We start from the raw sequence: 15449 nt of genomic DNA, 5'->3' as shown, positions 1-15449 counted from the left end.
AACTGAAATATGAAAAATTGTCATTTTCTTTAACATCTCTTTCTGTACTAGTGACAAGTAAGCAGGGCTCATCTGAGTGAGACTTGTAAACACTCTCTCTCAAATCAAGAATTTCTAACATTCATCAAAGATATGTAAATTGAAAATTGGATGTGTTTGTCATATGTTAAAATTCTACCTGTGAGAGGTCATCATCGTAGGATTAGAATTGGAAGGGACCTTAGAATCCATCCCTCTCATTTTGCAAATGAGGAAACTGAGAGCCAGGGTAACTGACATTTTTGCAAAGTCACACAGTAAAGGGACAGATCTCAGACTTTGACTCAGGTCCTTTGGTTCTAGAGTCAGTACTTCTCCCACTCTGCCATGCTACCAACCTGAGAATGAAGGATCATATAAATAAAAAGTGCAGTATGGATCTGTCATTTTAATCATCAAGTCAAACAGCTTTTAATTAACACAAACCTTGTACAAGGTTTAATGTCAAGTATCGTAAGGTATACAAAGAAGTATAAAGTGTCCTTACAATCAAGGAGCTTATAATCCAACCAGACAAGCCATGAATACATTAAATACTACTTCAATACCTCAAGGATATGTTATTTAGGTTATGAATCAGAACTTTTCAATACCTTAACTGAACATCTTCATAAAATTTTGTGGCTGAAAACTCCTAATGAGCTTTTGCCAGGCTTTTCTAGTATGATCTTCTATCAGTGGACACAGCCATCCTGTACCCAGCATCTTCCAAATTGGGGGGGGGGGGCCTTCCAGAATTTGTGTTATACTGGAAAAATCTTTGAGAAAGCACCAGGAGGAGTCAACGGGGTGAGACTTTAAAAGGAGAAACATTCATGTGCCAAATATATCTATGCTTTCATCCATTTGGGTATTCCCTCCAAAAATGCAGGTTGCAATAAACTATCTTGTCCCTCTCTCCAATAGAGATATGAGCCATCTATTAGTTAATCCTATTGTCATGTGACTAGCCCATCTTTTTTTTCAATTACATGTTTCTTTGATAACGTCCTTTGCACTGCTTTCCCTTTGTAACTCATGTTGCACTTCTCTTCAGTGTGGAACAATGGAAATAGTGCAGAGGACCTGATTTCAAATCCTGACCTTGTAGCTTATTTGCTCATTCAGTCTCAGGCAACTAACTTAGTCACTTTAAATGTACATTTTCTCCATTTTAAAATGAAGAGTTTGGATCAGATCATTTCTAAAATCCAGTGTAACCCTACAAATATAATCATCCAATCTGGGATCCTAACATGACAGCTCATGTCTCTGAAGAGGAAACATGTGCCAGTGTTTAGATTTTTTAAACCAACAAAAATAATGAAACCCAGACACACAGATAAAGTATTTACAGATGAATGGTAGAAAGAGTGATTGGTGTGAACACAGAGGAGGAATAGAATTCTTTGAAATAAAGAGGGATCAGAGGAGGTTTCATGGAGGAAGAACTTGAGTGGCGGCTATTAAAGGACAGATAGGTTAAGATTCCATCTGTCCATCTGTTGCTCCTCCTTTTAACAAGAAAATCAAATGCTATTGGTGCATTTTGAGCTGTGCAGATATGTTTGCAGTAAATTCACTTTTCACTTAGAAAAACAAAATGTTTGCTCTCATCCATCATGAGTAAACTATATCATTTTTTAATTCAGAATCTCTCACTGCAATCCCCCTCAGTGCACAGAACACGATTAAAAAAGAGACCTTTACAGCCATTTTAAGTGACTTGGAGAGATTTAGCTATATGCTCAGATATTGTAATTACCAGTGCTCTGAATAGAGCCACTGATGAAAATCAACATGGAACAATTAAAATGTCTTTAAAACTACAATTTGGGGAGTCTCAATATGGAGATTTTTTTTAAAACAACTGCTAGCTGTCCCATGTTTACTCTAGGTTAGCTAAAAAGTTATATTTAAGCTAAACATCTATATTCTATGAAGGGAGTGTTTTGATAGGTTTCTTTTGTTGGGTCTATGGGTGAGTTCCTAGGCCTTTTGGAAAGAAGAGAGGAATTATGAAAGCAAAGTAACAGTGTGTTCTTAAGGTTAGATATGGTGTGACCAAGATTCAAAGAATCAAAGCAGTAGCCTTCAGCATGAAGCCCACTTTTTATCATCCTTACCCAGCCATCACAATGAAGAAAGACAGTGTCCAGCTGTAGCAGCAGTTTGGTAGTGGGAGAATTAGAAGTAAAGGTACTAGTGCCTGAGGGGTGGGTCATGAATTAATAATTGCTATGTGGCGGATGAGCCCCGTCAGAAGAGCTGAAAATGAGGAAGTTGCCTTGCAGAGAGCTATCAATCACTCAGTGACCATAACTTCCAGTAATTAGTGTATTTTATGGGCCTTTGCTTCAGTGGCTCGAAAGCACATATGCTCCAGTCACAGCTAAACTTTGCCGGAGTAATATTCCAGGATGATTTATCCTCCTGCTGCACTGGGATGTAACCCTATATTAGGTGAAGATTGTGAACTAAGCTGCAATAAAGTGTAAGTTTAGGTACAGTTTGCCCAGGTTGAGACCTCCATGTATCATGCTTTCTAACATTCACAGTTCGGCTGCAGTGGGCAATCATTTTTAACAGTGAAACAAATACAGCAATTAGATACAACATTAAGATATTGTACTTGTGAATTACTGTTGCCCTCTCCCCATATAAGCACCCGCTATAATAAGCCCACTTCTAATTAAAAAAAAAAAAACCCACACTATTAGAGGCATTTATTCGTAATGCTTTCTTTTCTGTATTATTATTATTAGCAATTTACTGAGTAAAACATAGAACATTTAGAATGACAGATAAGTGTGCTGTTTATTTTATTTATTTTGGCATCTTTGTGTTTGGGTCCCCCAAGTTAAAGGCATTACTTAGAATTGTGCTTTATAGGAAGAGCTTAGTAAGGATATGCTGCTTATTCTTTATAAGCACTAAAATATGTTAAAAAGCACAAGTAATGTAGATGGAGCCAGGGGCCAAAATGTCAGGATGGGGAACCTCACCCCTCACACATAGAAAAATATGTTATTTGCAAAATCTCCCAAGAGCACAGAATTCTCTCTACAGGCATAATGGATAATACACTGTACTTTCAAGATTTTTGTAGAAAATATACTTGCTCATTGTCTAAGCATTGAGGGAGCCCAGAATTCTTCATTATTTAACAAGTTCTGCTGCCAGCCCATAATATAAGATTGGGCAAATTCTGGTACCTCCTTAGTGTCCCCTAGAAAACAACGACAGGAATTCTGTTTGCAATGGAGTTTTTGGAGATCTTTTAGAGGAATGCATTATGGGATAATCAAGCATTGACAGTAGACTAACAAGATCACTGTTCTTCTCCAAACACTGCAAGATGTTTCCCTATCATTTTAATAAATTTCCTTAAATTTGCTTAATTAAACACTAGCAATAAACTTCATTTCTAAAGTCCAGAGGTTGAAAGGAATACATAGTCTGGCACTATTGTCATATTTATTGCCTTGTCTTTAATTTGCAATGTATTTTAATATCGTACAAGTTAAAAAAATAATAGTGAAACAAACTAATTGTCTTTAATTAAAGTGAATTAGGTTTTGAATTTAATATATTTGTTGTAGTAAAACTGATAACGGAGAGTGTCCCAAAGGTTATTAGGGCATATTTCTGTTGGGCCTGATGGTATTAGTAATAACCCTCTTCCTCATAGTTCTAGACATGAACAAATATGTCACTTCATCAGTCTCTGTTACTCGCACTTATGCCCCTCCGCAGGGGTTGCAGATTCCACAAGTTATCAGCTAATGGCGTTATACATTAAAAATTGAAGCTTCCCTCACTCCGAGGCCATTCAAGGCTTTGTTCTTAAGCCCCAGACACTTTGGAGTGCAGCTGCAAACTATAGGCAGAAGATTAAATTAATTTGTAACTCTTTTTTTTTTTTTTTTTTTTTTTTTTTTTTGTCCTGCATTACTAAATCCTCCACATTTAATTGAAACCCTACTTCAAGATGCTTTGTGTTTCTGCTCTTCTTTGTTGTCAGTTGAACCACGGAAGCACTTTAACACTGGTAAATTGCTGTGATATCCTTAGCATTTTTTTTTTTTTTTTTTTTTTTTTTTTTTTTGCCATGCAATAAGAGGACAGTGAAATTGATATATGAGAAGAAAAGTAAAATCTTAGGGTAGATTTTGAGATATTTAATATTTATTAAAGTCCTTCACCAGCATAGTTTCAGATGATTTAAAGGATCTATCTAGAGGTGAGTAAATTGGTCTTGGAATCTCACCTAGGGAATTTTATGTAATCCAGTAGTTAAGTCTGATTTTTGAAAGTTTCCCCACGTCTGAATGTTTCAGACTGGCTGCTGCTTTTCTATAAAATGAGGGTTTAACAGCAGCACACAATCTAAATGCAAAATCCTTAGATGGAAATTTAATTGTGTAAAATGTGCACGAGGTAATTAAGAACAAATTTTAGAACATTTCAGACTATAAAGTCCTCCCTCAGCTAGATCACTGGCTATATGGTAAGTGCTTATTTTCAATTTGCAGTTATGGGGAGAAACATAGAATGTATCTAAATTAAGAATAAAAAAAAATTACACGTTCTTCAGCATAACTGTAAATTTTAAAACTACTGGCACAGTGTAGTTAATAAACTAAGGAGACATCATCACCTAAATATATGTCCCAAACTTCCTTTCCTCGCTTGTTTTCCAAGGACAGTGTGGGTTTGTCATTAGTACCTTAGCAATAAAGATAATTCTTATTAGCAAGGAAAATTATTTCCATCATTTGACTAAATAAGGGTTCCATTTTCTAACTTTTTAGCTTACATTTTTACAGAATTTCTGCCTTGTACTTTTCTCTCAATTATCATTATCCTACACATATTTGAGCTTCAAATTTTCAAATTCAACTATATGAAAATGCCTCAAACCAGTACTCTTAAGAATGGGATGAATCCCTAGTGTGATGAGCTCTGTAAGAGAAGTGACTCAGAATACATTCCTAGTTTTAAAATAAAATATTAGCAGCTTGCTTTTATTTAAATGTATTCCCAACTGGTAGATGTTTTTAGAGCATTCTTTTTTGCCTTTTAAATAAATAAACTTACCCACAATAAGCATAGTGTTCTGCAGTTTGCTGAATCTTAAGTATTTGGAATCAAAATGCACTTAAAAAAAACAAACAAACAAACCAAAAAAAAAAAAAAATGCTTAATAGTATCCAAGAGAAAGGGGGAAAATGAAGCTTTTCCAGGGCTTCTGTGTTGTGAGCTGCCCTCCTCCTGGGAGTAGAGAGGAAGTGAGTCTTTTGATAGATTGCTATTGCTTGTGAGCTCCTTTATTTTTAAGTGTACTTTTTTATTGGACCTAAGCTGCCTATTTTTAAATGCTTCTTTCGTAAAGATGATAAAGGCAGCAAAAATTTCTATTGGCATAGCCTTAATCTGTTTGCTTTGTTGGGATTCTTTTTTTTTTTTTTCTTTACTTTAACTGTTAACCTATTTATAAATCTAAATCTACATACAAAGGTCATTGGTTGGCTGAACTTAAACCATTTTACTCAGTAAATTTAATTAAGAAAATACAGTGCAACTCATAAGCAAATGAGTTTTTTCCTAGTTTTAAACCAAACCACCCTCTTGAGTGCTGATTGCCTTGCTCGACCCCTGGTGATACAGAAACAGGCAAAATTAAAAAGGACATTAAAGCTTCATTAAATCTGAAACACATTTAGTACAGTGACATATCTGCAGGCCATTTCAGGGAAGATTACATACTCTCTTTTGTAAGTTTTCTAATTTATAATACCTTGACAATAAAAAGGGGGGGTTGGGATTAGAGAAGAATGCAAATAGATCAATAGAGCAGTAGGGGTAAAAGACACAGAGCCCATGTTTGACTGTTTCTGAATTTTTCACCATAGTGTATGCGCTCTCTTACCCATTCATTGATTTTAAAAAATAAATAAATAAATAAACTTTTGATAGCCCCATAAAGAACTTGTTCTTCCTGCACTAGAATCTGCTCAGAGCCCTTTTCCTGGAAAAAAGAGTTTGATAAAGGTCTGAATTGGTCTTCCATTGTGATACTGCCTCTCATTTTCCTTCTACTTTGCCACTACTGTAAAGTATAAATATTGTTGCTGCAGCTCTAGGAACACAGGAAAAGATAGAGTTGACTCCCTTCCTCATTGTGCCAGCCCCAAAGCACCATGGCTCGTTTCCACTCGGTCCACAAGTTAGGAGTGTTGCTTCCTTGGAAATACGTCTCATAGTGACAAGTAATGGCGGGGGAATGATTGTCTCCTGTTACAGTGGCCTCTACTGGTCATGGCTAAGGAGCCATTCTCTGGTCCTCCAGTGCTCAGGCAGTGCTTTGAAAAGGATCCTCCTGGGAGATGAGTTGTCACGGGGGATGAGGTTCAGTAGGATGTCAGGGAAATGTACAAGAGAAAGAAAGCATGGCTAGTCACAGACTGATGAGTTCAAACTCTGCCACCACCACCCCCACACACACAGTCCTTAAGCCTCTAGTCTTTGATGTGAAGACTCCCAAATTGCTCAGCCCACCTTGAATTTTCATTAACCAGTTTTCTTGCCTTTAGGAACTGGGTAAACATAAAGTTATGCTTGGACCACTTTTGACTTTCACTAGCCAATAAAACCAAGTGTTTATTTCCAAAAAGTCTGGTATTTCAAGAAGAAATGTTTAGAAATATGGTGGACTGGTTTTTGTTTTTTTGTTGTTGGTTTTTTTTTTTTTTTTTTTTTTTTTTTTTTTTTTTTTTTGACACATGAGAAGAATGGACCTCTTCCATTTCTTCTTCTTCTTTTTCTTCTTTTTTTTTTTTTTTTTTTTAATATTCCATATCCCTTTTTTTTCTCCTTTAACTCAAAAAAGTCAAGGATCAGTATACTTATCAAAAGGATCTTTTCTGAATTGATACAAGCATCTTTTCCTGATAATGTAAGCATCAGGCCTAGGCGGTGCTATGAGTAAAGTTTTTACCCCATAGCTGGTCAGATAAAATTCAGCACTTTGCTCTATCTTATCTTTTTTAGGTAAAATAAATTTTTCTTGGTAATTATCTAACTCTATGAAAAAAATACATGTAAACATAATCTAGAGATCAGCATAATGCTAGGCAGCAGCTTTTAGTGAGCCATCACTGTCTGTCATATCTGTATAGAATGGTATGCACCCTTAATCAACATATTATTGACATGACAGCCCATAATGACTCCTCCTGAATCATTATGCAAACTCCTATTGGCATGAAGCACTGTATTTACAAAATATTAGGGTGAAAATTCAACACAATATGTGGGGACAAAGTAGCATACTTCACACTTTTAGGTATTTTGTGGACATGCAATAAGCAGGCTCAAAAAAAAGCAATCTATTAGAGGTTTTGATAACATTCCCATTTCTTGTATCCTTTCTATTTATGTTAGGAAGGGGATAAAGTACAGAACAAAAATTTTTTGAATTAACTTAATGGTCCCATCAAATATTGAATATTAATATATCCTTCATAGATGAGATAAGACTATAAAATAATGGAACTGCTTATTAGACAAACACAACTAACACATCCAAATGAATATTTTCAAAGAGATCACTGTAGGAAACTATAGTCTTATTCTAACTCTTCTGCATTTGTTCAAACTACTTTATGCATTTTTTAAACATATCTTCAGTGTTGCTAAATCTCAAACCCTTGAGGATAAATAAAATATTTGGAAACAATTAAATGTAGTTTATTGACTCATTCCACAGTAATCATTTATTAAGATGTTCCTCTCTGCAATCCAATCCAATAAGCATTTATTTAGTACCTTCTATTTGCTAAGTTGATAACAATGATAAAATGTAAGTACTTTCCACCATCAGAAGGTTTATATTCTATTGTATTGAATCCACAGCATATTTTAGAAATATGTAAATAATAGGTATATATATGTAAATAATAGGTAAATAAGACACAGTTCTTAACCTCAAAGAAGTTATAATTCAAAACTGAATCTGGTGCCAGGTGGCTAAGCAGGAGACTGGAATCAAGCTGAGAAATCCTGTTACTGGTCCAAAATAGAGTGTAGCTACAAAGGTAATGAGACTAGTTTTTTGTGACTCTAAAAGCAATTCCTCTAAAAGGAGTTAAATTTTATGCAGTTACATATTTTATGGCTTTTCAAGGTGACTAAAGATTATGACTCATTTGAATGTGAAACTTCTGGCATATATATATGTGTGTGTGTGTGTGTGTGTGTGTGTGTGTGTATGGTTTTATAATTATATTTTCTTTTCTTGGGTAAATTATTCCATTTGCTGATGAAAAGCAGGAGTTCAAGATTTAAAAATTACAAGATTTAAAAAGTAAATTTAAATAGTAAATTACAGCTAAAATAATGAGAGTTACTAGACTTTTAATCATAGCTTCTAGCTCAATCTTCATGTATTTTCCCTTTTTTCTTTCTTGATTTAGCTTCACAATATTGGAATATGATGTTTTTTTCAACATCAACAGCTAAATGCTAGAAAATCACTAATAAGAGTTGATAGAGATATTCTTGTAATTCCATGATATTGTACCTCTCTCAAGGTCATAAAATATTTAATAAGTATTTGACTAGAAATAATTATCCCCATTTTATAGAAGGAAGGCCAAAATTATGAGAGATTACCCAATTTGACAATTATTTCTGTAGTAATATATTCATTATAAAGGCGTAATAGTAGAAATGTTGAACTTAGAAACAGGAAGACCTGAGTTCAAATACAGCCTCAGACAGCCATGTGATTCTGGGAAAGTCACCTAACTTTTTAGAGCCTCACTTTTCTTACTGTAAACTGGGCATATTTATACCTACCTCACAAGGTCCTCATGAAGATAAAATGGGATAATATATGTAAATCACTATATTAAAGTCTACTACCTACTTATTAAGAAACTGGTAAGTATTCAACTATATTGTTATTTTCAGTATCAGTACATACATATGTAAGTCTAAATGATGTTTACATAATTGATATTATTGCAGAGAGATTTTGAAGGAGACTTTAAGGTGTTAGAAATATAATATTTCTTCAAGGAAACACCATCCATTTAATTGTCCATTCTAAATACAGCTTTTAATTGGATTACAGGATTATTTTTAGGTCAAGTGTTTAACGTGATGGGGGAGGGAAAATTGTTTGTTCTGCTGGATGCAATTGTGAAATTTAGTACTTGTCTGTCTTAAGGAAATCTACACCACATGCAAATCTATAACTAGACAAATATTATTTCCTTTCCCAGCTTGCTCTTGGGAGGTTTCCATATCCTCAGGTAAGATTGTTCATTACTGCCGTTCGCCACTGTGACATTCATTCCTATGTATGAAGGTGCAGGGAGCAATCATGAACATTTGAGCCACATACAAATAAATCTGTCCTGTTAAATTGAAAAGTGATATCTTAAAAGAGTCATTTAGAAGTCTCTATTGATTTTTTATTTTATTTTTTTCTTTTTGGCTCCAGATTTTTTATTTTTTTTTTTCTGAGATGGATGGAAGCAATAATCACGCTGCTTCTTTGTGAGACTTTGGCATTGTTTTTATGCAGCCTCGGTTCCTGCACTACATGCTTACATTGTGCAGTGAGGAAGAAAATCCCCCTTTCCCTGATTTCTTCTTTGGGATTTTGAATTTAATTGAAATGGTTTGAAATGAAAGATTAAAAGGGAAATCTGGCCTAGGTCATTGTTTCGGTAATCAAATTCAATATCATTTGCACCAAATTTTATAAGGAAGTTTGATTTTACATTTTTTAGTGCCCTCTTCCCTATTCTCTCCTCCCCACTACTTTATTCTCCCATTCAGAATACAGATTCTTCAATGCACTAACATTAATCATTAAATTCTAAATATTGCTTCAAAATACTTATTCCAAAAATATTCCAGAACAAAAAATATAAGCTACATTTTTATTCGAAAACAATTCCCCACTGTGGGCGGAAAAAATTAAGTGAAATACCCAAGGGGGTGAAGGGGTGGGTGAGTATCAAATGAATAATTTGAACGTTTTCCTCTGGTTTACACTCACTGTTTTTCTGGCATCTTGGTCTGTACAGGCCAGAGTGCCTGGAGGCATGTCTGATTTAAAGGTGGTGTTGGTCTCTGCTCTTTAAGCATCTATTAACTTGCTATTATTATGCAAATAACTGTTGTATTACACATACTAATTTATGCATGGTTAGATTATGCAGATGCATCACAACCATGGTTATTGAATAATAGGATGGAACTCATTCTCTTTACCATCTTTATAAGCTGTTTTAAACAAATTCTCTAGGTACCCATGTGGGAAACCTCTTGTTTCCTGTCCTTTTTAAAGCTCAAGCTGTCTGATGGCCTGGAGAAGCCATCCAGGTTGTTAGCAAGTTGTATCACAGTATTGTAGCCATCTTTCTCGTGTTGGCCAGTTCCTTTGTGTAACCACTAGCCTGACATGCATGCTGACATTAGTTTTGAAGGAAATTTTAGTGTACCAATTCTTCATACTTTGACCTTTGCATGTGTAATATATGTAATATGCATAATACAGATTATGGATCTGGATTAAATTTTTGGCCAAACCTCATGTTAGGCAAGTAAATTTTAAATCATTTATTTAGAACATTTTATTCCAACTCACAAAACTGAAAAGACTGCATCCACAAATTTTGTGGTCCATATTCCATAGATGACAAAAAATGAAGCCTTTGCCATATAGTTGGGATGCCCTTGTTTATTTTAAAATGAATGATGTACTCTTAACAAATCACAATGGCTGATAGTTTCTGAGACATGAAGAGTTAAAGACTAAGACAGAACTTTGAAAAGAGCCCTGTACTCTGACAATGCCTACATGGTAGCAATTCTGGTCTATTGGGCACCTACTGGGCATTTTTTTCTTAATGTCTAAATACACATTTACTTGATCGGTCAAGTGGAAGTTGGAAAATTCAAATACACTGAACTCCCTAGTTAGCACTGACCTTTATGCCAGAGTAGTAAGAAGCAGTTTTCCTTGGCTCCTGATTGAGTGTTGTCACCAAATAAAGATTTTTATTAGAAGCAGCCTTTGACACCATCAGCCCTATTTCCCAGAGCTAAAGTTACAAACAAAACTTTGTCTCCTTGCTCAAAGCCAGCAATGATTTATTTGATTTTACTTGTTTCATATCCCTGTAGTATAGTATCATGTAGGCTAGAGGTGGGAGGAAATAGCACTTCTTCTTTACCTTCTTCTACTCAGGCCTCCCCCCTCCCCCCCCCAAAAAAAAAAAAAAAAAAAGTATTACAAGAGATATGTCTACTATTTATGCTTATTTCTAAAACTAGACTATGCCATAAAACCTGCCTAGTACTTACTTTGAAAGTACACATACTTAGCCAACACAACTCACACTACAGATATTGTTGTATTTATTTTACATTTTAGGAAACAGGCCCAGAGAGGTTAAATGACTTATCCCATGGTCATATAGATGGTAAAGATAGGAGCCAATATTCAAGTCCAGTTTTCTCTTTATTCCATTGAATTATATCTAATAATGACTATTATCAGAATGGCTTTATGGGCAAAGAGTTATTTGCATATAAGGACTACTAAAAAAAACTTCACTTTAGATTAGAATACTCTCTTCCATCCTTACACCTTCCAAAAGCATCTTGAAGCCATGGGACCATTCTAGAACTCAAAGCTTAATTTGAATACCATTATCATTTTTTGCTGTCCTGATATTTTCAAGATAATAGTTTGAGTTCTTAAATATATCATCATGTAACATAGGGTTTGAGTACAGGGGAAAAAAGCCTTTGAAATGTGGATTTCAAAGGACTGCCAATAAATAGATAATAACAATGATATTAATAGCTGAAATTCGTATATAGTATTTTTATAAAAGGTTTGTATATTCATTAGCTTATTTGACAATCATAACATTCCTATGAGAGGTATTATAATATTACCTACACATTTCATGGGCGAAAAAACAGGCATTGAGATTTTGGTACTTCCCCATAATCACAGAGCTACTAAGACTTGGAGACAGAAGTCAGCCATCTTCACCACAGTGTCTTTTCAACCAGCAGCTTATAGGCTAGCCCTTCCCTCTATTTTAATTAAAGAACTTTGCAAACTTTGAAGTTGAATGAGACATTTTTTTAACAATAAAAGTGCCCATACTTTTTTATTAAGTATGAGTGGTCTAATGAAATTTATTTTGTCATTTATTCTCAGATTCTTATAACCAGTTTACAGTGGCATGATTTGGTATAATGAACTCATTACCCTGACTAAACTTTGCATCTGATTAGGCCATTCCTAAATTTTGTCACACTCTAATGAGTGTGACATATCCAAACTGGCTGGACTGATCCAAGCCTATGGTTTCTAAGCTGAGATGGTTGCTGTATTGTCATGTATGATAAGCTGGTGGTCAAGAGGAATGTTCTGAGGAGAAATAAAAAGTGTCTTCCTTTAATGAGAAAACTGGCTGTGCTTCAGAAGTTGGGCAGTTGAGATTGATTACTTACAAGGTCTGTGCCTGTATATTTTGTTCCCCAGATGAGAATACAACTTGGACTAGATATCAGATAAGATCGTAGCTGATAGTTATGAAGAAGAGTGATCTAAAAACAAAAAATCTTTAGAAGTTAAGAAACCTGCCTTTTACTACTTCTTCTATGATCTTGGGCCTTCTCTCTTACTCTGTAACTTCCTTGGACCTCAGTTTCTTCTTTTGAAAAATGAGGATGATAATATATATCTCACCCAACTGATCAAATAAGGTAACGGAGATAAGAGTGCCACAAGTGCTGTAGGGCACCACACTGTTAGTTCCCAACTTCACATTCTACCTAAATTAAGGTCAGCCAGGGTACACTAAAGGTAAAGAAGATTTGTGATGCAGAGGGGACTTGCTTGGAGCAAAGTACTCCTCTTTTTCCAGTTTCAGCAGCAGTACCTACTCCCTGTACAAGAAGTATACCTGAAGTTGCTGCAACTAAGCATTGGTCCCCTACAGGTGGTAGCTGCCACCATATTTGCTTCCTCACTCCCTGGTCCCCAGATTTCATGACTGAGACAACTATAATTTAAAAAATATACTATGTTTAGTTTTGGACAGAGAGGTGACAGACAAGTATGCAGGGAGATTCGTGTATTTTTGGATATGGCCAATGTGGGAATTTCTTTTGCTTTACTATGTTACAAAGGGGGTTTTTTGTTCACTTTTTTTTTTCTTTCTCAATAGGGATGGGAGAAGGAAGGAATTCTCATTCATTTAAAAAATAAAATTTGATTTTAAGAATAAATATATATATAATATTTAGCCTTTTTTTAAATTGTTTGCTTCCTCCTCTCCCCACCTCCACTCCATCCCAATTCAGCCTTTCAATTAGACCCATTTTATATATATATCCAGCTGAATGTAATGCTATTGTAGATGGTGATAACATTATCTTCTATAATCTTATTTTTCTGCTTTTTTTTCCCCTCGCATGGATAATATCCCAAGAAATTAAGAAAAACTATAGGACCAGACTTTGTGTGCTTATGAAGCATACTTTCCAGTGGGCACTACAGAAAAGTAATTTTTTTAAAGGAGGGAGAGAGTATTTGGCATTGTAATTTCTTATGCAATTTAGTTCTAATATTAATCTTCAAAGATGTGCAGATCTAAAAGAGGACTAAAACTGTCTAGTTAATCATGTTGATCCAAATTCAGTAGACTTAAAAAACATGATAGTGGGCAATGGATTGTTTAATGACAATGTAATTTAGGAGAAATGAAAAGAATTGCCTGCTAACAATTGTCATTGTGTATTCAAACCTTATCACAGTGCAGTACATTAGGATGCTAGTAAATCCATTAAGAAGGCATTCCCAAGTGATGGACTTTGTTTGACAGAAGGAAATTTGGAAAGTGAGAGGCTAGAGGAAAGTGAAGATAATCTAGACACAAGTGTATTTAAAGTACTTTTGTATGTATAAAAATGTTTTGTTTTTTTTTTCTTTTGGCTACAAACCCTGATCTTGGTTAATAAATTACATCAAAATGACCCGAAGTTAAAAAAAAAAAAAAAAAAAAAAAAAAGGGAAAAAATCTGAGCAAATAGTGCCCCTGGTATTGTAAAGCTTTGAATGTTTTCACACCCCATTAATTTATTACTTCTCTTTCTTCATCTTTAAATTTCATTTTTTTTTTCAAAAATTCAGACTCCCCGCTGCTGCAGCGATTTTCATCTTGTTGTTAATTTTCCCTGCTCCATATGGAGCTCCAGACATTTCACCTGGAGGCTGTACTAGATTTTGCTGTAGTGATCGAACTTCCCGAGGCCAAAACTGTCATTTAGGGTTCCTGGTGCATCTGTCTGCGCCAGGCTTTTCACTGGCATGGGAGAGTGTGAATAACAAATTGGATGCACCTGAGATTCAGATGATTAGTGTGTTTTGTGAATCTCCACGACTTGTAAGCAGATAGCTCTGGGGGGGAGGGCTAAACAGCTACTGTGGGTGAATCTGTACTCACACCTTACATTTGGGGCTTTTCAGGGGAAGTGCAAACATCTAGGCAGTCTGAGTGCAGAGAGAGTAACAAATATTTCATCCTGCCTTGTCATTGATTAGAAAAGAGCCTTTAATTTCATTTCACCCCATGTTGTGATTAATTTGCATTCTTTGTCAGAAGTTAATGGAGTTTTTTATGGTTCACTCTGAAATCCTTGAAGACATCAGACTTGATCTGATGTTTATACAACCGCCAGCGGAATTTTTTCGTTTGATTGATGGCAAGCTTGATGTTATTCCAAACGGCTTTTTAAGCTGTTTTTAAGAATTATTTGAATAAAATGCAGGCAAGATATTGTTGTAACGATCAAGATTATCTGTTAAAAATCTGTTTCAAATAAAGAAGATGATAAGTAGGAAAAAGGATCAAAAAGACAAGAGAAATCGTGAATAGAGATGTTATTTGTAAAAGCACATAGGAAATGCATTCAGACAAATTATTGCAAAATACAGGCAAGGCCATTTTTATTAAAAATCACCATCTCTGGCCAAATTTAATTGTAGTGAAGGTAAATTATCAAAATCTTTGGGAATAAAAAAATCCTTACTACTCAGTGGCTAATTCCCATTTATTCTGCCAGGTTTTGCCAGCAATGTAAGAATTAAAGGTCTACTGTTCTTAACTCAAGGAGACAGGGCTGTCAGGCCTGTTAGCTGAACAAAATGATGACATATTACTTGTCTCAATAAAAAGGAATTCTTAAATCCCAATGCAAGGAAAACATAAGTGGATAATAGAGGATTTTAAAGCAAAGACGGGCATTGCTGTTGCCATGTTTTACAGACAGTATAGAAATGAAAACATTCCATTGTTAAAAGGCAAAATCCCCCAATTGTTTACTGC

The 15449-nt window shown here is 35.0% G+C and overlaps 1 protein-coding gene across 5 annotated transcripts in view; it reads left to right on the top strand.

Annotated features, from left to right (window-relative positions):
- Positions 1–15449, top strand: part of MAP2K5 (mitogen-activated protein kinase kinase 5) — a 305505-nt gene that overhangs the window by 215669 nt on the left and 74387 nt on the right. For 4 of the 5 annotated variants that reach the window (XR_012486952.1, XR_012486953.1, XM_074294728.1 and 1 more), the window contains exon 17: positions 9309–9338. Coding sequence is in view for 2 of the 5 variants with exons in the window: in XM_074294728.1 (XP_074150829.1) it covers positions 9309–9338 (30 nt within the window). In the remaining 3 variants the exon portion in view is untranslated. Of the gene's footprint in view, positions 1–9308; positions 9441–15449 lie in introns of all 5 variants that reach the window. The other variant, XR_012486954.1, reaches the window with a different exon arrangement.

This window comes from Sminthopsis crassicaudata, chromosome 2 (genome assembly GCF_048593235.1).
Source record: "Sminthopsis crassicaudata isolate SCR6 chromosome 2, ASM4859323v1, whole genome shotgun sequence".
Lineage (NCBI taxonomy): Eukaryota > Metazoa > Chordata > Mammalia > Dasyuromorphia > Dasyuridae > Sminthopsis > Sminthopsis crassicaudata.
The sequence above is the reverse complement of the archived record's forward strand: the minus strand, read 5'-3'. Positions and strand labels throughout refer to the sequence as shown.